At 36.6% G+C, this 25,313-nt stretch overlaps 1 protein-coding gene and 1 long non-coding RNA gene across 2 annotated transcripts; one reads left to right on the plus strand and one right to left on the minus strand.

Moving 5' to 3' along the window:
* RAD21L1 (RAD21 cohesin complex component like 1) lies at positions 1-25,313 on the plus strand. Its single transcript, XM_045443773.1, has 13 exons — positions 1-258; positions 1,863-1,992; positions 3,923-4,016; positions 6,285-6,391; positions 10,074-10,244; positions 11,672-11,767; positions 12,966-13,076; positions 14,644-14,870; positions 15,109-15,208; positions 16,053-16,177; positions 18,572-18,667; positions 20,974-21,051; positions 24,818-25,313. The coding sequence occupies exons 1-13, from the start codon at positions 115-117 to the stop codon at positions 25,004-25,006; spliced, it is 1,668 nt and encodes a 555-aa protein (XP_045299729.1). The 5' UTR covers positions 1-114; the 3' UTR covers positions 25,007-25,313.
* On the minus strand, positions 18,544-19,493 carry LOC123579652. Its single transcript, XR_006702871.1, has 3 exons — positions 19,436-19,493; positions 19,192-19,273; positions 18,544-18,630 (listed from the first exon to the last, which is right to left on the minus strand). It is a non-coding gene; the product is annotated as an uncharacterized LOC123579652 (long non-coding RNA).

The following is a 25,313-nucleotide window of genomic DNA, read 5'->3' on the forward strand; positions in this document are numbered from 1 at the left end:
TGATAAAAAGTGCTTTTGCTAAGAAATAGCACTGAAATGTTTTTGTAATCAAAATTTAAATATTTTTTAATGTTCTCTCTAGTTTGTTAAATACCCCTAAGGAATACAGGCAACATGTTCTACACACATGTGCTTATGAGTAAGCGAGGGCCGTTGGCCAAAATCTGGCTTGCAGCTCACTGGGAGAAGAAACTCACAAAGACTCATGTATTTGAATGCAATCTAGAGATAACCATTGAAAGAATTATTTCACCTAAGGTATGTTATTGATTCAAATTATAATATGTATTTGGCATGATTTATGGAGAGGAAAGGAACTAAAATATGTTCTATCAGAAAATGCATCTCCAAGGAAGTTTTACTTTTTTTTTTTTTTTTGGAAGTTTTACTTTTGAAATGGTCTTCTTTAACTCCTATAACATTTATTACCTGAGCACAAACATATGTCAATTTCTGTGGGTAATTAACTGTTTTCGTATGTTTATCATAAATAGATTAGACCCTGAAGGAGGAAGGTCATATTTTGTACATGTTTTGTAATCCTTTCTTATTCCCTTAGCAAAATACTGTAGACACAGTAGGTACCAAATGAGTATTTCTTAAAAAAATAGTGAGTGAATCAATATGGAGAATAGAAAAAAAGAATGAGTATAAATCAAAATATATATGAAAACACTTCATACAGTACTATGTTCATAATAAAATACTGTAAGATATTAGAATTTGCATTAAAATATTATTTTAATATTTTTAGAAGCTAAGTATTTTTTCTGCTTGCAAGAAGGATGAATAATAATTGAAAACTTTCCATGTGTCAGGCACTGGGCTAGACTTTACATTCATTAGATCATTTAATCTTCACATCAACCCTGTGAGATGGGCTTCTTTGAGCCTCAGTGAAGTGTGGTAGTTAAGAGCATGAACTTTTGAGTTAGTCAGACTTAATTCCTGCTCCATTTCTTGGTAGTTTTCTTACTTTGGGCATGCTACTTATCATATCTGAATCTCAGGCTTTTTTCTTCTGTAAACAGAGGTTCATATCAAAATTAAGTAATACATGAAGAGCTCTTAGGACAATTCCTGTCACAAAATAAGTATATAATAAGTTGTAACCATTATTAATAAATTGAAGTTCAAGAAGATTTAACTTCAAGTCTCAGCAACTAGGCCAAACCTTGAACCCAAGTCTGCCTGACTGTAGAGTTTATATTCTTCCGTGAAACTAATAATCACATATTTCACTTAGATGGCACATTAGATTATCTTCATTGAGTAAGAACAAAGGTTAATCATTTTACAAGATGAGGTAGAAGTTAAGTGATTCACTTTTTTTTTTTTTTTTTGATATTTATTTTTGAGAGAGAGACAGAGTGCAGGTGGGGGAGGAGGGGCAGAAAGAAGGAGACACAGAATCCGAAGCAGGCTCCAGGCTCTGAGCTGTCAGCACAGAGCCTGACATGCGGCTCCAGCTCACGGACCGTGAGATCATGACCTGAGCTGAAGTGGGACGCTTAACCAACTGAGCCACACAGGCATTCCAAATGATTCACTCTAAATAAGAATACAAGGGGCCGCTGAGTGTCTCAGTCGGTTGAGCAACCGACTTCAGCTCACGGTCTGTGCTGACAGCTCAGAGCCTGGAGCCTGCTTTGGATTCTGTGTCTCCCTCTCTCTCTGCCCCTTACCTGCTCATGCTCTGTCTCTCTCTGTCTCAGAAATAAATAAACATTAAAAAAAAAAATAAATAAAAGAATACAAAATGTCTTCTTTTTAAAGAGAGGGAATTCTATGATTTTATAATTTTCAAACAGGGTTTATGAATCTAATTCTCAATATTCTAATGCTTTAAAAATTCTTGAAAGGTGAAAATTGCACTTCGAACTTCAGGACACCTTCTTTTGGGAGTTGTGCGAATCTATAATAGGAAGGCAAAATATCTTTTGGCAGATTGCAACGAAGCATTGCTCAAAATGAAGATGACATTTTGCCCAGGTATACTTGCAACATTGATTTGTCTCACTCACCTTGTTTCTCTTTTGCATTTTTATTTTGGGTGGGCTCTTTTAATTGGTGGCACTCCGTAATTCCAGCGTGTATATGTGAATACAAACTTCCTTTTCACTGATTCTAAGTTTCCGTGGTTAAGGACAAATTATATTCTTTCCCTTGCTCTTTACCTGTGTTTGCAAGAAAAGCTTGTGCTTTCAAACACTTGGAAAGTTCCCGCATATTTACATAAGAAATATACTTATGTAAGAAATTCTGATATTCAGTTTTAATGGATTGCTTAATTTACCACATTTATTTTTGCCTGTATGAGATAAATTAGAAATAGTGTAATTGACAAAGCCTAGATATCATAATTGTCATTGTTTTCAGAATTCTCAAGACTCTAAGTAGCTTAGGTTGTTCTTACTATTTATGAAACATAAAAAAATTTTAACGTTTATTTATTTTTGACAGAGAGACAGAATGTGAGTGGAGGAGGGTCAGAAAGAGAGACAGAGAGACACAGAATCTGAAGCAGGCTCTAGGCTCTGAGCTGTCAGCACAGAGCCTGACCTGGGGCTCAGACTTTCCAGCCTTGAGATCATGACCTGAGGTGAAGTCAGACGTTTAACCTACTGAGACACCCAGGCGCCCCAAAATATTGTAGAAAATCTCTAGACCTTCCAGAGTGCTAGAGATTTACATGTGTCATAAATATGATGGCTTCAAATTTTAACTTAATGTTAAGACATTCATCATTTCCACCTTGTGTTATGGTTATTTAGGTACAGGCCTTGTCTCTCACACTAGTTTGTAAGTTCCTTGAAGGCAATATCTTTGTTGTGATATTTTCTAAATCTCTTATAGTACTTGTCTCAGTGTCTTGAACATACTGTTCCCTCAATTAATTTTTGTTGAATCAGTGTTGACAGGTTGTTTTTCTTTATTTAAAATATTTGTAAATTCTCTACGTAGATTTATACTCATATCAAATATGGTTCATTTGTCCATTATTTCATTTATGTAATCCACAAATATTTATTGATGCCATACTTTGTGCCAAACACTATTTTAAGGCTCTGGGATACAAGGACAAATAAGGCAAATAAGGTCCCTTTCAGTTTGGAGAGGATATCAGATAATAAAAAAGTTTTTTAAAATTATTATAATAATTGTAGATAATGATTGTGCTATGCAGGAGTCTAAACAGAGTATTACAACAAAAAATAGCAGAAAACTTTACTTGCATTAGGCTAATTAGAAAAAGCCTTTCAGAAAGGGTAGAATTTAAGCTCAAACTTGAAGAATGAGAAGTACCCAGCCATGTAAAAAGTCCCTGAGGGAATAGCATTCCAGGCAGAGGGGAACTGTGAGAGCAAAGGTCTTGAGGGGGAAAAGTGCTTAACTTGTTCAGGGAACAAAAAGGCCAGTATGGCTAGAGTCTAGTGAGTGAGGGAAAGATCTTTCGATGATGCTGACAGGTTTGTACAGCTGCAGAGGTTCTGATTAGAAATTTGAATTTTATTTAATACACTGGGGAAGTCACTGAATCACTTTAAGCATGGGAATGAGCTGAGCTCTTTAAATATTTTTAATTTTTTTTTTTTCAACGTTTATTTATTTTTGGGACAGAGAGAGACAGAGCATGAACGGGGGAGGGGCAGAGAGAGAGGGAGACACAGAATCGGAAACAGGCTCCAGGCTCTGAGCCATCAGCCCAGAGCCCGACGCGGGGCTCGAACTCACGGACCGCGAGATCGTGACCTGGCTGAAGTCGGACGCTTAACCGACTGCGCCACCCAGGCGCCCCTCTTTAAATATTTTTAAATACTACTCTGGCTGTTCGTAGAGAATGGGACCGAAGAGGGGCAAGAATTGGGAGTTTCTTATATAACATTATTGCTCATTGGATGTGGTTTTTTATTCTTTTCAGGGCTGGTTGACCTTCCAAAAGAGAATTTTGAAGCTGCTTACAATGCTATCACATTGCCAGAAGAGTTTCATGATTTTGACACCCACAATGTGAAGTAAATTATTTTTTTATTTTCCTTCAATTTAATTTTCTTTAAAAAAAAGTGTATTTATTGATTTTGAGAGAGAGAGGGAGAGAGGGAATGTGAGTGAGGCAGGGGCAGAGAGAGAGGGAGAGAGAGAATGCCAAGCAGGGGCTCAAGCCCACTAACTGAGATCATGACCTGAGCTAAAATCAAGAGTTGAAAGCATAACCCACTGAGCCATGCTGGCGACCCTCAATTTGATTTTCTTACTTTCATCTTCAGATTTCATGAATACAAGTGGACTCTAGTTAAGAACTGAAATACACATGCTGTTGAGAAGACTTAAGTTTAGTGTGAAATTTTGAAATATAAGACCAAAAATGTATCATCATATTTGCTGAATGTAATTTGCGATATTAACAGTATGTTCTTCCATTCATTCGGTAAATATGTATTGGGTGCCTTCCATATGCCAGGCACTGCTCTAGACACTGAGGACATTGAGCAATAGCTTCTGTGTGCATGAATCTTACATTTTAGACAGACATTAAGCAAAGATATATACACTTTGCCAGTAAATGATCAGCAATATGAAAAGAAACAGAAAATAAAGAAAAAAATGATAAGATTCTCAAGAAAGGGTTTTCTAATAAGGTCAGAACTGAAACCTGAGGGAGGTATAGGAACAAATCATTCAGTAATGTGGGGAAGAATGTTCCATGTAGAGCAAGTGAGAAGGCCCTAAGGCAGAACATATTGGACCTTTTCTGGGAACAGCAAGGAGGCAAGTGAGACTGTGTTGTAAATGACGGTCTGAGTGGTATGAAATGAAGTCAGAGAGGTAGTTGGGGGTGCAAATGATGTTGAGTGTTGCAGGCCACAGTAAGGACTTTAATTTTATTCAGATAGGGAGCACAGGAGGGTTTTGAATAGGAGAGTGACAGATCTGACTTGATTTCAACATGCTTCTTCAGGTTACTTAGTATAAAGGGGAAAGGGAGGAAGCAGAGAGCCTATGAGAAAATTATTTCAGTAAGAAGTCCAGATGACCCTCCCACCCAACACCTACTCAGGGCTGCAAGGGAAACTCCACCCCACCTCTTACCAGGAGCTGCTGCAGGCAGAGCCCAGCACTGAAAGGGTCTCCCCCCTCACACCAGGCCGTATCACCCAGCCCCATTGATCTGGAAGTGAAGGCCCAGGGTACATGGCGGGAGAAGGGCAGTGAAAACAGTTAGTGCCTTGAGTGGGGGATGCCAGGATTCATGGCTGGGAGGGACAGGAAGGGGACATGACAGCCCTGCCCTATCTGTGGGAGCCTGAGGGCCCAACTAGGGGCACGCGCCTTTCCCCCCAGCAGCCCTCAGACATGGGATCAGGATGCCAGGCCTCTGTGTCCTCGAAGGGACCCTCCTGTGGTCTTTGTCTTGATCTTCCTTAATAAATGGTGCTATCCCTGCCAAAAAAAAAAAAAAAAAAAGAAAGAAAAAAAAAAAGAAGTCCAGGTGAGAAATGATAGTGTCTGTAATCACTTCTCAGTCTTCATGTTATCAAGGTGGTAACAGTCAAATTATGAATATATTTTGAAGACAAAGCCAACAGAATTTGCTGAAGAATTGGATATGGCTTTAAGGAAAAGAGAAAGGAAGGATGACTACAGTCATCCTATAGTCACAGATAAATTAGGCTTTAGACATAAGTTTTGAGATGATTGTTACACATCCAAGGGGAGTAGGCAAGTAGTTGAATATCTGGGTCTGAAATTCAGGAAGGAGGTCTGGATGGGATAGATAAATTTAGGAGTTGTGAGTATATAGATGGAATTTCAACCCCCAGAGAGTGAGTGTAATTATTTTAAAAGAGAGAGATCTGAGAACAGAGTGTTGGGTCATTCCTAATAGCTGGTAGTCTGGGAGATGAGGAAGGACTAATGAAAGAAAAGGAGCAGCCAATGAGGTAAGGAAAAACTCAAGAGAAAGTAGTATCCTGGAGGTGAAGAGAAGAATACATTCCATGAGGGAGTAAACATCTGTTTCAGATGCAGTTGGTTAGAATAAGTAAGACAAGGACTGAGAATTGACCACTAGGTTCAGCAACCCAGAGACCATTTGTTATATATACATGTGTAATCAACTAGTGTGTATAAATAATACTATTGAGGAAATAAAAGTGTTTATTTTTTATAATAAAAGCTGTTTTTTGTTTTAGAGTTTTGGGCTTTTTTTCAGTATACTGCAAAATGCTTGCGTTCTGTTGGCATATTTTTCTCAATCTTCTCAATCTTCTGTTTCTCCATAGTGCTATTGATGTTTCAGAACACATTACTCAGAACCAAAGCAGACCAGAAGAAATCACACTTAGAGAATATTACAGTAATGATCTACTGTTCCAAGCTGGGAGCTTTGGTGAGAATCTTTGAGAAATTAAAATCACAAGCTATAATCAATTATAAAATATAATTGCATTTTTGCAATTATAAAATAATTGCAAAATTATTTATAAAATAGAAGCATAATTGCAAAATAACTTATAAAATAAATATGCATTTTTGTATTGAAACCATGTCAATAGAAATAGCTGTCTTTAGAATGGATCTCTTGATGTCTAAATGCAACTCTCAGTAAGTTTATCTTTACCTTGTTTTAAATAGGTGTTAATACCAAGACTCAGTCTTAGGCTATAAACTTCCCTTCTTAGTCTGCAGTCCTTTATTGAATACTTACTATATGTCATGTTCTATCATAGGCATAGGCAGTACAAAGTTTGCAGAAGCACTTCCTGCCCACAAGGAGCTTCAGGCTGGGAGAGAGATATGCAAATAAACGTACACACACACACACACACACACACACATATAGTAATATATGTGTGTAAATACATATATATTACATAATACACATATATTACATATAACCCTAACACTATATATATATATGTGTGTGTGTGTGTGTGTGTGTGTGTGTATGTGTATATATATATATATGTGTGTGTGTGTGTGTGTGTGTGTGTGTATAGTGTTTTACGTGTGTGCTGTATATCGTGCCTTCAAAGTATGAAAATTTCTCCAATATATGATGATATCAATTGTAAAATGAAAAAGTTTAGCATGGCTTGGGACTGAGGAGGAAATTACACATGCTAAATACATACTCATTGATTATGAAACAAACGGTTGAGTATATTTTATAATTAAGCTGTTCTTTTTATGGCATTTACCTCTGTCTTGAACCATTATATTATGTACGTCCTGTATTGATCTGAAAACTCCATGAGGGTAAAATCTGTGTCGTATTCATGTTTGGTTCTCTTATAGTGCCCGGAGCAGTGAGTGTAGAAGAAGGGTGGCTTAACTCTGTGTTCCGTGGGGGAGGGTGGTCAAGCCAGTAATGCTTGAACTACATCTCCAACCTCCATTTTTCATCCTTACTCTTCTTCTGTAACTCTTCTGATCTACAGCTGTGTTCTTAAATGATCTGTGGTGTGGGACAAATTTTAGAATTTTTGTTAATTTCCAGTCTGTCATGGAATGATGCTTTTGTAAAATCCAGAAAAATTCAAAGTTTAAAAATCAAAATATATGCTTCAAGTTTTCTTATTAAATTCAACATATATAAAATTGCTCTGTGAAATTGCTATCAAATTTTTTAAACATTTACCTCTAGTCTGTGTATTTACTCTATCATGGACAAGCACCAACCCACAGACCATACTTTGAGTAGCCTGGATCTCTCAACTCTCTGTAATCCCAGGCCTTAAAATGTAATACATTGGCAAAGAGTTAATTATATTTCCTACTGCCAAGACACTCTTTACACATTTCCCTATAAACACTACTGCTGTTTTTTAGGCCTAAAACTTTAGGATCACTTTTTTTTTTCTTTTTTTTTGAGAGAAAGAGACAGAGCATGAGCAGGGGAAGGGCAGAGAGAGAGAGAGAGACACAGAATCTGAAGCAGGCTCCAGGCTCCAAGCTGTCAGCACAGAGCCCGACGCAGGGCTCGAACTCACAAACTGTGAGATCATGACTTGAGCCAAAGTCGGACACTTAACCGACTGAGCCACCTAGGCGCCCCTAGGATCACTTTCAACTACACTTTCTGTAAGCTTTATACCAGTGCTGATTAACAACAACAACAACAAAATTGGACATGTCTCTTAGGTCTTCTATTTCTCTAGCCACCAGTATAGTTCACCAGTACTAAAGACCTGGAGTAATACCCTCCTACACATCTCACAGTCTCTTCCCACATTTTGTGTAGCTCTGCAAGAGCAATTGTCCTTAAATTCCATTTTTTTTTTTCGTATCACATTCCTCTACTTAAATACCTTGGGTCCTTATGACTTATTTTAGACACCCTGCCTATCCTCAAGGGCCTCTATCAATTTATCACCTTCTGTATTTTATCAACTTTATTTGTTTTACTCTTGATACAGACTTTTTGCTCTAGTTAAGAAAATATATTACCAGCCAATAATTTAGTTGTTCTCAGTCTGTGTCTCCTACAATTCAAAAAGGGGGAAGAGCATTTTCTCAGTGTATGAACAGATCTGAGTTTGCATCAGCTTTTTCTATTGCCTTGCTGTGTGATACTGGGCAAATCACCTAGCTTCTCTGAGACTTACTACCCTATTTGTCAAATTGAGATACTACTAGCAGCATCACAGAGTTATTTCCTTCATTCCCTCCTTCAGTTCTTTTCACCAATAGGTGATTTTTCTCTCTTTCAAAAACTAGCTCAAACCTAATGTCTTCTAAGAAATGTTTAATATTAATCCATCCTATTCTGAATTACAATGTAAGATTGAAAGCAATGATCATTTCTTTAATTTATTTGAATAATCTCAGGTTCTTGTGATGCTCAGTGCTCAGAATATAGTGTCTGTTCAAAAATGTTATTATCTTATTGACCAAGGCTAGTTTTTCTTTTGAGAGCTTTCAAACTGCTCCTGGAAGATATGAACATATTTTTAGTTTACTTTTGTTTTTTATTTTTTAGTCTTTTCTGTTGAGCAAATCTTTAATCCAGTACAATGAAGCTTGCCTTTTTCAACTCTTCCTTTCTACAAGATAAAAGCCTATAGAAGAATTTTAATATAAGTGATACTGCATGATTTTGTTTACTAACTAGCACTAACATGGGTTGTGAGAAAGGGAGGAGAACGACAACCTCTGTCTGATCTCTGGGGTTTCAGACTCCTGGACCTAGAGATTCAAACCCAAGGAAGGGAAAGAATATTAAGAATATACATGTGCTGGCAACCAATCTGGAAACAAGTCAGTTTGAAGCAGGGAGTTCATTCTACCTGCTACTGTCAGTGTCTTAAGAGTTTGCTCTCATAAGTCTCCATTTTGCAAAATATTTTACCAGTGTAAGTTTTAACTATCACTGTCTCCGCTGGGTTCACTGTCTCCGCTGAGATCCTGGCTTTGTCATTTATTAGGGTATGACTGTGTGCAAATTATAAAACCTTTCTATGGACATGTTCCCTTGTCTAAATTTAGGATTATAATAGTATCTTCTATTACGTAATATAATGCACATAATAAGTACTCAGTTAATGTTAGCTGATTGGGTTTTGTCTTTTTTATCAATGTATCTCTAATACCTAGCAGATTGCCTAATACCCATTCATTAAATACTTATTCAATGAATGTTGTAAACCCATTGTTTAATATTTTATCTACCTTTCCATTCCCAAGAAGGCAGATATGCTCCTTATTTTCCAAATCCCCACTGTGGATAAACAATGCAAGCCATTGTACTTGAAATAATATGAAATAATACTTGATCAAGCAGGACAGGACTATCTAAAGAAATCATTCTGGGAAATTATTAAACTGAACCACAACTAAAGACTCTATCCTAATGTTTTTTCCCTATTGTTTTGGGAAAAGCGTTAGACTAGAAATCCAGCCTTTACTGATTAACTGAATGACTTCAGTTGACTATGCAAATAAGTTTAGCTCTCATTTTTCTTATCTGTAAAATGGGATGGTCTGTACAAGAAGATATCTGAATTTCCATCTAACCCTAAAACTCTATGTTTCTATGGCTAACTCAGTATTAATGATATGTATTTATTTAGGGGAGGAATCTGAAATTCTCAGAAGACATAGCTTTTTTGATGACAACATATTGCTGAATTCCAGTGGTCCTTTAGTTGAACATAGTTCCGAAAGCCTCATTGGAGAAAAATCTCTGTTCTATGACAGTGGAGATGGATTTGGAGATGAAGGGGCTGCAGGAGAGATGATTGGTATGTTGTTTGATTATATAGAAATTGGATATTAAAAAAAGAAATTGGATATTTATTTCAGTCATGCTAAGAATGCATTAATAGGCTTATTATATTAAACTAAAATGTCAGGTATGCCCCGTGTCATATAAATCAATGCATTTTTAAAAAGTTTATTTATTTAGGGGCACTTGGGTGGCTCAGTTGGATAAGCATCAGACTTTGGCTCAGGTCATGATCTCGCGGTTTGTGGGTTCAAGCTCCGCGTCAGGCTCTGTGCTGACAGCTCAGAGCCTGGATCCTGCTTCGGATTCTGTGTCTCCCTTTCTCTCTCACTCTGCCCTTCTCCTCCTCATACTCTGTCTCTCTCTCTGTCTCTCAAAAATAAATAAACATTTAAAAAAATAAAGTTTATTTATTTTTGAGAGACAGAGAGAGAGCACACGCGTGCACGTGCAAGAGGGTCAAGGGCAGAGAGAAAGAGAGAGAGAGAATCCCAAATAGGCTCCACATTGCCAGCACAGAGCCTGATGTGGGGCTCTATTCCGTGAACCGTGATATCATGACCCAAGCTGAAATCAACCAACTGAACCACCCAAGAGCCCCTAAATAAATACTTTTTTTTTTTTAGTCAATACATTTTTTACATACATTTTCAAAGTCTGTGGTGTATTTAAACATTTAGGCTAGATCTAAGTAAATAGGCATCTATTTAAACACGTTTTCCCTAAAGGTTATAAAATACTACTTGTTTTTATTTTACAAATTCTTAATTTTTAGAGGGGAAGGAATGAAATTAGTATATTTCCTCATAAGATATATTAGATCATATATTGGAATCATTGTTTCCCTTAAGAGAAATTGTGAAACAGCTATTCTAAGGATCTGTCCAACATTTTATATTGTAATTTTATATTTATATCATGATGTTACTATAACAGAATCATAGAAATGGAGTAGACAAAAACTGGGAAATCTGAATACACATACCTGTATTTTAAAGACAGTGATGGTTATATAACAAGTCTTTTTTAGATTCTCTAGTTTACTTTAAAGGACTGGTTGTGGCAAACTTTTTGAAATTTCAAAATTATGAAAAAATAGTGGTTCTACCTTAGGTATCTACCAAAGAAGTTTGAAAGCTTTCACTTCTTGATTTGGAGTTTAAACATGGCTTTGTAACAAGATTACTATCACAGTATTAGTTTAGTAAATATTTCCTGAAATTAAACATCTATTTAATAAGGGAAAGGAAATAAAATATATAAAGTTCTATATTATCCTGCATGAAATATGATAGTCTATGTAGCCAATCAAATCTACTTAAGTAAGGTTGATTCATTTTTATATCTGTTTATAATCCTTATATACAATAATGTCAATTAAACGTTTAGTGAAAAAATGACAGATTCAATTCTGTGACAGAAGTATTTATTGTGTTTTTCAAGACAATCTATTGCAAGATGACCAAAATATCCTGTTAGAAGACATGCATTTGAACAGAGAAATTTCCCTGCCTCCTGAGCCTCCTGATACTATAGTGGGTATGATGAAATTATCTTTTGTGTAGAAAGTGAACAGATACTGATGTTCAAATTAAACCTTACAACTTGCTCGGTTTAAGTAGCAATATAATATAGTGAAAAATAATAAAGAATGTTGTCCCTCAAACTCTTTTGAGTCTGACTGTAGACAATATGGAGTAGGAAACTAGGTTCCGAGAAAGGTACAACAGTGGTATTTAACCAGGATTGGGTTTATTTGATTTGAGAGCACATCTAAATACTCTGGCAAAATACTATGCCTTTGAGTTGTTAAAATAATATGTGTTACATGTTAGAAACATCATTAATATTTGACATTGCTATGATTATTAATTATTAATATTAATACCATATTGACATTAATATAACTGGACAATCTGTATACAATTTGAGAGAAATTACAAATGTGGGGATATTTTCTACTTGAAATTCATGTGAAGGTACCTCAGATCATTTGAAGTATTTTTGTATGATTTTTCTTAAGAATTGAAAGTACAAATAGCCCCATTTTGATTCCTCATTCTTTCTTATGTTACATTTCCTTCCTAACACATAGTAGAAATTTAAAATGTGAAAAAGAGAGATGATATAAATTTATTTATGGTCCTTTATGGGTCAACTAATAATTAAGTATTAACAGAATACAAATTAAAAAAAATTTTTTTTAACATTTATTTACTTTTGAGAGAGACAGAGCATGAGCGGGGGAGGGGCAGAGAGAGAGAGAGACAGAGACAGAATATGAAGCAGGCTCCAGGCTCTGAGCTGCCAGCACAGACCCTGATGCAGGGCTTGAACCCACAGACTGCAAGATCATGACCTGAGCCGAAATCGGTTGCTTAACCGACTGAGCTACCCAGGCACCCCCAGAATACAAATTTTTTTTAGCAGACACAATCAAATTTATGTCAGTCATTTACTGTCGTTGCTACCACTGTTTCTACTAAGTCCAGCCTTAGATGTCACATGTGCAGAAGAAGGTGACGATGCATGACTCATCTAGACACTGGGCCCCAGACCATATAATCTCTGTGTCTCTTCAACTCTCTTAAGTACATGATTCTAAAAATCAGTTTTGGCTCCAGTTAGCAATGTAAATCTTCAATTAGTTTATCTTTTGCTTTCATTCTCATATAAGCATCTAGATTAAACATAACTGTTATTTTTCTAATAATTCTTTTTATGGTGATGTTATTAGTAGAACCAGATAATTCAGAGTGTATATGTCTACCTGAAAATGAAAAAATGGATGAAATCACATTATCAAATGAAGAACATGGATTTACCCTTGACCCAATTGATGTTTCAGGTCAGCGTCATTCATGGTTTTGTTTTTTATTTTTGTTACGCTACTATCTTATTTACTGTGAGATAATCTGTGAAATATTATAGGATGTAGCCAACCTAGTAATAACATTTGCAATACAATAGGGAAAGGGCAGAGAAAGAGTGTGGAGGAAATTTGAGGTGATTCTTTCATTATAGTCAGTCCTGGTCAAACCATACACCCAGTTTGGGAAATTGGAAAATATAAAACTCAGTTCAATGTCAGTAGTTATTGAACCATTACTCTCTGTTGGGCACAGGAGTTAAGAAGACATAGTACCTGCTTTTTTTGTTTTTTTTTTAATGTTTATTTATTTATTTTGAGAGAGAGAGAGAGAGAGAGAGAGCGTGCATGCAAGCCAGGAAGGGGCACAGAGAGAGGGAGAGAGAATCCCAAGCAGGCACCACAGTGTCAGCGTAGAGCCCAATGAGGGGCTTGAATTCACAAACCATGAGATCATGACCTGAACTGAAATCAAAGCATTGGATGCTCAACGACTGAGCCACCCAGGTACCAACAATAGTACCTGCTTTTAAGAAGCTTGTTGTCTGATTGGAAAGATAAATAAACATGCACATGCATATAAAATAAGGCAGAATAAAAGGATCAGAAGAGAGGTCTGTACCCTCTAACATTTAACCTCAAGCATATTTTTAGGAATAAAAAATAAATATGAATATAATATATAACTTGACCTTGTAAGAACATCCTGGTTTCAAGTAGTATAATTGATATGAATTTCAGTTATAAACTCAGGCATGCAAGGAATAAAGCATTGAAGTTTTTTTATTTACCACATTCAACTCAGAGCCTCTATCCCACTGGGTTGGCAAAAGTTTCAATCTGTATAGCTCCCCTATCTATCCTAAGCCATGTGGTATCAAAATTTGGGAGAGGAGTGTGGCAGGTGGAAGGGAAACTTTGGTCATCAACCACAACAGTTTGTGGTATCTACTGTCCCAGCCCACATAGCCTCTGGGGTCATCACACAACCAGCCCTTCTGGGATCTTGTCATGTTCCCAGGATTTTACTAAGGCACGTTAGCAAGCAGGTTACTGTTCCTTCTGGCTCCATCTGATCTCAGATCTTCATCCATTCTGGGAAATCTAACCCTCCCCTTTTGCATACTTGGAATTTGTGTATGAATTTCAATGGAGGAGGGAAAAATATACTTGACAAATACAAATTAATGTTTCAGAATATCCTGTTATATAGATATCTTAGGGAACTTGAAAATTGAGCAACTTCCCTCCCATTATGTTCTCTGCTCCACATTTCCTGAGTTAATCTACCTGGTAGGTCAACAGAGTCCCTCCTAAGCACTTTGAAGGAACACGTTATAAACTGCATCAACTAGTGGCTGCTCAGATACTCTAGCTGTGCAAAAGTCTCGTGAAGCATAATTTTCAGTAGAGAGAAAGGGATATTCTTCCCATGGCAACTCTGTAGGTTGCATTGTGGTAGACATTTCTTAGGTATGCAGTGTCTAGAATATCATTTTACAAAGCTGTACAACCAATCCCATTTGTGTCTATTTCTTATATTTAGACCTTGCTGAGAAAAGAAAAGGCAAAAAGAGGAAATTGCTCATAGATCCAGTCAAGGAGATCAGTAGCAAAATTATGCATAAACAGCTTACTTCCTTTACGGACACACTCATGGTTTTGGAACTTGCACCTCCTACCCGAAGATTGATGATGTGGAAGAAGAAGGGAGGAGTGGACATACTTCTGTCAAGTCCTGCCCAGGATATGACTCATGCGGAACTGAAAATGGTAATAGTTTCCATCTTTTTACATAGTTGCAGTGCTTGGTTATAAATAAATAAATGCATATTTACGTTCATGTATACAACAGAATATAAACTGGTGAAAAATACTCCCTTACTTTTGAATTAATTTGCTTGATGTGTGTGCCTGAATTATAGTTTTCACTTTTTAGCATATGTGCTTGTATTTTATTGAATTGCTTTGCTTGTACAAAAGCAAGTAATAGAAGTGTATATTTTTACAGTTGTTTACAAAGTGCTTTCTGTCCTCTGGCTTTAAACTTGGAAGGAAATTGATACAGAAGGAATCAGTAAGGGAAGAAGTGGGAAATGAAAACATAATAGGTGAGACATCCTAACTGTTGGTGTTGAGGGGATTGTTATAGAAACAAAAATGTCATTTTATATTTCAAAATGAAGATGGGATCCAATTCCATATTCCCAAGTATAAATGCTATCTCTAGAAGAATATTTCAGCTTAAGAGAAATTGTTACATCAGCATTGCCTTTTTTCTTTGCAGATTAATTTTTGTTCAACAAGTACACTAAAAAGATGAAGTATATATACTATGTGGATTCCTCCTAATCTCACTCCTTCCTACCTCCCTCATCCCTACAGGCAGTACTCACAAAACTTCAACAGATAAAATTATTTTATCTTGTAGGATAGTGTTTCACTTTAAGACAACTAAAAGGAAAAGTCACCTAGTGATAAGAATAGCATTTCAACAGTACAATGAATCTGAGATGTAGAAATTTCCATCCACCCAGAAGCTACTTGGAGTATTGATAATTGCTGATTATTATTGTGACTATTATAAAGGAATAATAAAACCAGCTTATGTAATGAGTGAATCTCTGCTTCGTGATCACCTGTCCTGAAGGCATTAAAATCTGCCACACAATACACCAAGATGGGCTTGAACTATCCATGTTATCTTGTGAGTGCCTGTTTGGGAGTGAGTGTGGAGGAGATAGTAGGTGGACCATGGGGAGGGAGGTGATAAGCAGACAAGGGACAAGGAAAGATAAATATGTGAGACTTGGGAAACTATAAGAAAGTTTGTGTACACTTTGCTTAAATTCTTAGATTCCAAGTTTTCTGTCAGAAGTTTTCTTTTGTAACAACCATATCCCAATTTAAGTTTGAAAGATAGTTTGGTCAAATCTTCTCTACTTACTAATTCAGAGACCTCCGTGATGGAAGAGCCAAATTCTCGGCAAGACTTAAGTCAACCCAAAACTTGGAAGGATGTGATCAATGGACCTAAGTGTAGCTCTCATGAGGATACCAATAAAAATATTAATTCTGAGGTAAGTTAACCAAAGACAATCATAAAAGTATTATTTTTCTGACACAGATACAGTGAAGGAAACTTGAGACTCTGACATGTCTTCTTACATTTATAGTTTATATTTAGTCTTATGTTCGTCCATAATTTGTTTGGTAAGGGGCAGTGGTATGTAAAGCATGATTTTCATCTGTAGAATAGTAATTTCTAGAAGTTTAAGAGAGTAAATAAGAAGATAGTAGTTTCATGCTGAAATAATTTGCATGGTAATCAAATAAGTGATTGTACTTGAATCCAGTTATATCCTGAAAATCCTCTTAGGCCCCACATTCAGTATATCATGGAATGTTTTTAGGACTCTAGACAATACACCCATGTTTTGTTTCTGATCAGAAAGTCACTCTTCCCACCTCTAAGAATATGTTTTAGACCTATAATTACCTTAGCCTTGAATCCAAGAGACTATCTGAAGATCCATGACCAAAGAAAAATTTTTTTAAAATTTTATTTGAAGACATTTATTCAAAAAACATTATTTAAAAACATAGTTGGAAACAGTGTGCTTTAAAATATTTTTCCTGGGGCGCCTGGGTGGCTCAGTCGGTTAAGCGGCCAACTTTGGCTCAGGTCATGATCTCAAGGTCCGTGAGTTTGAGCCCCGCGTCGGGCTCTGTGCTGACAGCTCAGAGCCTGGAGCCTGTTTCAGATTCTGTGTTTCCCTCTCTCTGACCCTCCCCCGTTCATGCTCTGTCTCTCTCTGTGTCAAAAATAAATAAACGTTAAAAAAATTTTTTTAAATATATTTTTCCTATTGTCACTTTAGTGATTGTACAGATATAGCCACACCAGATAAAAAGAAACCAGTGCTCTTCTGGTTTGCTCCATCATCACTGCATTTTGATAACCACTCAGGGAATTCAAAGTCAGTCCACATTGAAACTGAATGCTCTTGGAAGGAAAGACAATTTCACAACGCACTAACACAGAATGTATTTTACTAAATATTTGATAGTATACTAGATATTGAATTATTAGGTTGCCAATATCTTCCTTGTTTGGGCTCAGGCATTTCTTAGAGTGCACCTACTGAAAATTATGATCAGGCAAGCTTGTTTAGTTCATGATTTTTTAACATATTAACAAAACAGATTTTCCCTCATGCTTGAAGAGATTGATGTATGAGTTCTCTTGAACCATTTAGCTCCTCTGCCCTAACTTATGCTTTAGCCTTCAATTCCATTCTTATTCTGCTTCCAAAAACGGTGAACAGATGTGAAATACAGTCAGGAATGGGAGCACATGGACAGGACAGAAAAGTATTGATTCTGACTAGTCATTTTCAAATCTTTATAAAGCATTTTTTATGTAAAGTAACTGCAAAATTGAGAGTATCTAAAATGTAGAATATTTATAGAGATTAAAAGGGAAAAGACATAAGTCTCCACAAACATGCACGTTAAAGAATAAAATGCAACTCCTGATACTCACTAAACATTCTGAAAGCTGAAATGAAAAATCAAGGAAGCTTTGTTGAAGGAAGCTCCTACCTGAAGACGGGTTAAAGATGAAAACGGGGCCCAACAGCTTCTATAGCAATGAAAAAAGGAGATGATAAGGAATGGAGAATTTCTGGCTCTCTCTTTTGCCTTCTTCTCTGTGCCTTTGCTCCTCTTTCAGAGGACATAGTTTTTCTTCCCTTTTGCCAGCGACAGCTCCAGCAGTGGTGGCAAGAATCGTGTCATGGCCCTAGGTAGAGATGTTAATATCGCTTCCCCCATTTTCACCCCCTCTGCTTACAGTGCTTCTTCCTCTGCCACCTGGTACTGGCATGAGGATAGAGGCAGGGGCTGGGGCTGGACAAAATGCTTCAAAGGAAAGTGGTCTCAGCCACTCAGCCAAAAATATGTTTGATGTGGGGTCTGCAGTGGTGGAGAAAACAGGACTAGAAAAGATAGGCAACAAAGAGGGCAGGAATGTGCCAGTTCTTCATCAGTGGGAGGCTTATGGAGAACAGGGGCTGCCTACCTGGGATATTTCAGGAATAATATTTTGCGAATGCAGGTGGTATTTTAAATTAGTTTCAGAGGGGTGCCTGGGTGGCGCAGCTGGTTAAACGTCCAACTCTTGATCTCCGCTCAGGTCATCATCTCACATTTCGTAAGTTTGAGCCCCGCTTTTGGCTGTGCACTGATGGCACAGAGCCTGCTTGGGATTCTGTCTCTCCTTCTCTCTGCCCCTCTGCTGCTTGTGCTCTACCTCTCTCAAAATAAATAAATAAAATTTAAAATAAATAAATAAATAAATCAGTTTTAGAAATCAGCATTCATGTGATGAAAGCATTTAGCAAAATAAAATTGTTCCTATGAAAACTACTACTACTGTGATGACCTACCTGCATTTCCCTAATTTGCTTTAGGAGGATATTGTTGAAGTGGTATCTTCAGCTACTGAGGAATCTTCCTTAACGAATGCCGTCTTAGCACAAGAAATTGAAAATAGTCCAGTTGAATTGGTAAATATATTCATAGTCTTGAAAATTTTCTTAAAAACTTTGTTCTTAAATAGTTAACACTTTATTTACCTAAAACTTGGTTTTAGAGCGATCATGTTGCTTTCTAGAATTATTATTTAGTGATCTCAACAAAGAGATGTGTCAGTAGTTTGATAAAACATACTCAGAATTGCTTTGACCTTTTTTCTTTTTTTAATTTATTTTGAAACTTCAAATAATTTTAAATAAAACTATGGGATTTTTATATTATCAAAGGTAGTCATAGGTTAAAAATATTGAGAATCACTGTTGAGTTATTCTTGTAACAGCTTTAAAGAAACAGAGCTATATTAGAGGTACATCCTATGGCATTTGAAATTTTACTTCATTTATGAATAAAAAAACAAAAAACAAAACAATTTTTATCCAAAACATTATATGGCTCAAGGCTTATACTGTCCGAGATTTTTAGAGATCAGAAAGAGAAAATGGTCTGCTCAAAGGGTCACAATTAAATAGCAAAGCGAGAAGTAACATGGACTTACCTGACTTCATGTGTATTACTGTCTTCTTTCTCTAGTCCTTGTACCACAGTGCTGAAGGCATTTTTAAGATTGTAATGAATTCCTATTAAATAATATCAAAATAGCTATTAATGCCATAAATAAGTTGTTCTTAAATAAATAATCTTTATAATGAGTTCCGAGACTATTAGATTGTTTTTTCATATGTGGAGAACACTGCATTCTCTGGATAATCTAACACGGGGAAGATACCTGAATTTTCTACCTGAAATATCCAAACAGCTAAGCCAGAAGAGGGTTGGTTAATTTTCGCCTTTCTCTTTGCTTCTGTAGACACAGGTTATTTTCATACATGGTCAAGCAAACCACAACACAGCACAAGTTCAGCTGTTTTTAATAATCCACTGGGCTTTCCACACAATGGATTCAGCTGTAGGGTGTCCAGATAGATCAAGTAGACAGGCTTCAGCAAAGTGCATAGACTATTTTTTCTGAGCCTTTTCCTGGTTAGTTTAGTCGTGCGATATAGGTGAAGCTGCAATCTCATGGATCTTTACCAAAGATTTGGGCCCCTGCTTTTTATATATGAAAAACAGCATCTGTGTATTTAACAATATAATAAACGTTAGCAGTTGGGTGAATTCATTTATCCCAGGGCAGACCAGAAAGAAATAAAAATAAATTGTACCTGGAGGGATTCGGAAAACTCTTAAGAATGAAGTGACCATATTTTCAGATCACCCCTTTTGGAGCATAAGAAAGGATGCTATATAATCAGGACCAGGAAGCCGGCATAGCTAGTAGGAATGAGGACTCGGCAGTCCCCTTAGCTTTAAATGATTTAAAATACTATCCAGAATATTCTGGAACTTTCTGAAATCATCTTGGAGTCTGTGAAATTGAAAACACTGTGGGAAGTGTCTTGGCTTCAAAGGTACCACATGAAGGTTTGACAAACATTGCACCTCTGATAAGGATGACACAGAAGGTATTGGGTTGCATGGTCAGAGCTAGCCTGGGAAAAATTATAAAGTAGTTCAGATCTGTGCCACCTTCGTCCCTGCCATCCCCCACCCCTGCACTTTGTAGGCTTGCTCTTTTGTCAGATTCATCAGCACCTTTCCTATGCCCAATTCTGTTCCTAGCTCATAAAGTGTTAGGTGATAAGAGCTCAGAGTGAGTTCCTGTGAAGGGATTTCAGCTTGACTGTTTTTAAATATTGAGGTGTTTCTGAAGGTGGCTAAGCTTTAAAGACTGAAAAGAACTAATCTATTCAGATAATATGACAGGAAGTGGGTTGATCTCTTTTGGACAGGTTACCCTTGAAATCCAAAAGGTTCTAACCCAATTGTACACAAATTGCTAAACATCATTTATTAATTAGAGCTTCTGTATCACCAGGGAAGTTCAGATAAAGGCCTTTACAATGCAGTTTTTCTATAGCTTTATGTTTACCCTGTCAACTCAGTTCAAATTGACCAGAGCTGGGATAGTCCTAACCAAAAGTCATGGCTGACTTAACTTTTGGAAGTAAGATCACAGTGCCCTGGTATGCATTACCAGTAAAGACTGCAGAATCTCCTACTCTGGAGCCCCTCATCACCTAGGGAGCATAGGTATAACCCTACAAAGACTGATCTAAAGTTGTATATTTCCTATTCTGTTGTCAGACTATAAGCTCCTTTATTTAGCAGGACCCAGTGTTATGGTTGGGTTTCTTGTAGCAGCTAACACTGTGCTTAGCAAATAGTAGCATTCAGTAAAATTTGTTTCATTGAGGTATTTTATTATTCATTCAAACAGGAGTCATTGGGGAATCAACAAAATTTTGAGGCAGAGAGGTGGAATGGAAGAATTCTTAAGATGTTAAATAGCTTGCGGGTAAGATGATAGGGTTTGTCAATCCTATTTTTTTTTTTTTCAAAATAAATAAAATGTTGACTTCAATCTTCTAGACATTAATAAAAATGAAATCATTTTTGAAGTGCCTGGGTGGCTCAGTCAGTTAAGTGTCCGACTCCGGGTTTTGGCTCAGGTCATGATCTCACAGTTCGTGAATTCAAGCCCCTCCGTTGGGCATGTAGGCATGCTGCCAGTGTAGAGCCTGCTTGGGATTCTCTCTCTCCCTCTCACTCTCTGCCCCTCCCTGAATTGCATGTGCTATCTCTGTCTCTCTCTCTCTCTCAATAAATAAACTTAAAAAAAAATCATTTTCATTATTTTTTTGTTGAGACCCAATTCCACTAGAATGAAATGATTTTGAGCAGTATACCCAGGGCTAACTATGAGAGTTTGCTTTTGGTGCCTGCGTATTCTAAGCAACTTCTTACCTATACTCAGACCTCTAGACATCTAGTGTATTTCCTGTTCTTGGGTTTAGGAGGCTATCAACCAATTCTCTATATGGAACTAAGTTTATAATAACATAAGAGTGGGGCACCTGGATAAGTCAGTAGATTGAGTGTCTGACTCTTGATTTTGGCTTTGCTCATAATCCCAGGGTTGTGATCCCACAGTCGTGGAATCGAGCCCTGTGTCAGGCTCCACGAGGAGCATGGAGCCTGCTTAAGATTCTCTCTCTCCTCCCCCCCCCCCCCCCCCCCCCGCTGCTCCTCTTCCCCACTCGGGTGCGTTCTCTCTCTCTCTTAAAAAAAAAAATAGTATAAGAGTAAAACAGATAATTTTAAATTTAACTTATATTTTTATCAAAATAATACATGTATATAATTTTTAAAGTTACATAGTTCTATGCTATAAGAATGAAAAGGAAACACAGAAGATTTTTGTCTACTCCTCCTTATCTCTAAGTCCTGCTCACCAGAGGCAACTATGTTCAGCTGTTTCTTTTAGCATTTATATCTATATTTCTAATCATATGTTCTTACTGTTCTTTCTTGATATTTCAGCTTTAAATTTTACCTGTTAACTTCTTTCAACATAAAATGAATATTTCGCTGAGTTATATCTCCCCTAACCCCAGTCTGTTTTTAGCACAATATTCAGTGTTTACAATAATTGTAACAGTTATGATGCAGGTTTGATTTTGACTAAAAGCCAAAATACCAGTGGTTTAAAAAGATAAAGTATAACCTGGTATGGCTGCTCTGCTCACAAAATATCAGAGACCTAGGTTACCTTTATCTCATTTCCTTTATTCCCAGGATCAAAAATGGCTAAGTACCCATCATGTCTACATTCTGTTCAGCAGCAAAAATTTCTTTAAGTGTACAACAGAGATTGTGTGTATCACTTCCCACATTTCATTGCCTAGGACTTAGTCACTTTGCCACATCTAGCTGGTAAATGTAGTCCTTTGTCTGGTAGCTTTGGGCTCAGCTAGTAATTCTATTCCTATGGAAGACAAGAATGGATAGTAAGAGACAATCAGCAGTTACTGTTACTATGGAGGGGCACCTGAGTGGCTCAGTCAGTTAAGCGTCCAACTTCTGCTCAGGTCATGATCTCGTGGTTTATGGGTTCAAGCCCCGTGTCAGGCTCTGTGCTGACAGCTCAGAGCCTGGAGCCTACTCCAGGTTCTGTGTCTCCCTCTCTCTCTGCCCCTCCTCCACTCACGTTGTGTCTTTCTATGTTTCTCAAAAATGAATAAATGTTAAAAAAAAATTTTTAATAAAAAAACCCCAAAGGCTATGTAAAAATTATTGTCATTGCATTTCTTTTCTTGTCAATTTTATAGTGCTTTTTTTTTAGTTAATCATTGCCTCATTTCCCCCATTTGCTTAGTGTCTATATACTCATCCTTAATTCTTTCTAAAAATTCTCTGACATATAATGAAACCCCGTTTAGTATGGGGAAATATATCAATTGATTCATCAGTTCCATTTTTTTTTTTTTCTTGAAGATACTCTTTCCAGAGCTCATCATCCTTTTATTCTAATTGGACTAGCTGCTCTCTAGGTCTTTTCTATAGTTTTTGTCTTGGGACATTCCTTTATCATAACATGGGAATTCCTTTGTCTCTTTCCTATATTAGTTTCTCTAGTTCTCGATGCTTTGGTCTTCCTTTACTTTGAACTTTTTGGTGGTTAACATCCTCTCATAATTTCTGAGAGAAAGAGTGCAGAGGAGATATACACCCTCTATACAAGTCTGAAAATTTCTTTATTTTATCTTTAACTTGATTGTATGTCTCTGAACCTAGTCTGAAAATAGTATCTTTCAGATGTTGAAGGCTTTGTAACATGTCTAGTCTTCTTGTGCTGTTACTGAAAAGCTAGATGCTGCTTGGTTGGCAATCCTTTATTTTCTCTCTGGAAACTTTTAGATCTTTTCTTTACTCCTAGTGGTCTGAAATTTCAGGATGATGTGTTTTGATATGGGTCTTTTTTCATTTATTGTGCTGACCATGTAGTGGTTTCTTTATTCTGAAAGTTCATGTCCTTGAATTCTAGGAAATTTTATTGTATTTCTTGAATTGCCTCCTTGTTAACCTGTTCTATCTTTCTGAATTGCCTATGGATCAGATGTTTGATCCCCTGAACTGCACCTTTAAATTTTAAAGAATCTTTTATCCCTTATATCAATTCCCTTTGTTTTGCTTTTTTTCCTATCCTCTAGAAAATTTCTTCAACTTTATCTTCTAGTCTTTATTGAATTTTATTTCTGCTTTCACGTTTTTTGTTTTCCAGGAATTTTTCTTAGTTATTAATTATTGTTTTGTTTTGTAACATCCTTATATTTCATTTATTTATTTACTTTTTTAAACAGCTTTATTGAGGTATTATTAACATACAATAAATCATACCTATTTAAAATACAGTAGAACAATTTTGACATATGTATATACCTGTGAAACCATCACCACAGTCAAGATACTGAACGTATGTATCCATAACCCCAAAAAGTTTCCTTGTGCCTCTTGATAATTCTTTGTCCCATCTCTCCCACTGGTCCTCCTCCCACACCTCCAAGCAACCCACTAATGTGGGTTTTTTTTCAATAATCATCCTCATCTGTACTTCTATTCTAGAAATCTGATTCCAAGTACTAGTCTTCCTAAAAGGCGTTATCTTCATCCATAATTAAATGCTTTATTGTAGCTCAACTTTTTCTGGTAGGTTCATAAGTGCCGTATGGTGACTCCGATATCTTTTTGATCTGTGTCAAGAAACTGGGAGGTGTTTATAAAGCCATATTCCTCTGCCACTAAGATATATAAATATAATTTTACATTTATCACTATAGTTGTTTATAGTCACCCCCACCCCCCAGTACCTTTAAGGAAAAGAAGCCTGATGAGGCTGATAATTTTCATTGTATTTGAAGCCTCCCAAAGTCCTGTGGGTTGTTTTCTGCCTACAAGTCTAAACTAATTGCATCTTCCACGAGAGCCATTTATTTACGTTAACATCAAATTTTTAAAAGACCTAACATTTGTATAACACGTTAGAAATTTGCATAACACTTTAAAAGTTCTTTTGCATGCATTTTCTCAATGAGCCAAGCTTGTATTCAGTGACCTATGATTTTTTTTAAGTTTACTAATGAGTTATTTGCATTTCTCTATTTAAGGATTTCACACTCACTTATCAAAAATATCAATATTTTATTCATCATGCATCCACAGCCTGCTGGACTTTTAATGATGTTGTTTCTCTTTCCTTTCTTCTTTTCTAATTATTTTTCCAGGAATCCAACAAGATGGGAATGCAGTACTTTAGTCTGATGAAGCTCTGCAGACACAGTGACCGAAAACAAGCTGCTGCCAAATTTTATAGCTTTCTTGTCCTAAAAAAACAGCGGGCTATTGAGCTGAGCCAGAGTGCTCCCTATGCAGATATCGTAGCTACAGTGGGACCAATGTTCCATAAAATGTGAAGGAAATCCAGAACATGCAGATTTATGTCATATTTGGAATTTCTGTGTAGATGGTTCACTTTAATGCAGAAGCTGTCTGGAAGCAGCTGAAGGTCTAATCCATTTTATATATTAGCCAACTGCCTATTTTGTGTTTGTAAAGTCAGAATAACCATAGCCAGAATTGGAAACCTGTTTGCTCACAGAAATACTGAATTGTAGCTAAGTAACATTTTTAACTTAGCTAACTTGAATGTATAGTATTTACCATTTCCCTGACTTGAATATTGCACTTAGAATATATTTTTAAAATACTATGTGCCTTCAA

The sequence above is a fragment of the Leopardus geoffroyi genome, chromosome A3 (assembly GCF_018350155.1).
Source record: "Leopardus geoffroyi isolate Oge1 chromosome A3, O.geoffroyi_Oge1_pat1.0, whole genome shotgun sequence".
NCBI lineage: Eukaryota > Metazoa > Chordata > Mammalia > Carnivora > Felidae > Leopardus > Leopardus geoffroyi.

Coding starts and splice junctions, on each gene's coding strand:
- RAD21L1 (XM_045443773.1), top strand. CDS start 115: ATGTTCTACACACATGTGCTTATGAGTAAGCGAGGGCCGTTGGCCAAA. Junction 259..1,862: donor AAAGAATTATTTCACCTAAG/GTATGTTATTGA, acceptor AATTCTTGAAAG/GTGAAAATTGCACTTCGAAC. Junction 13,077..14,643: donor TGACCCAATTGATGTTTCAG/GTCAGCGTCATT, acceptor TCTTATATTTAG/ACCTTGCTGAGAAAAGAAAA.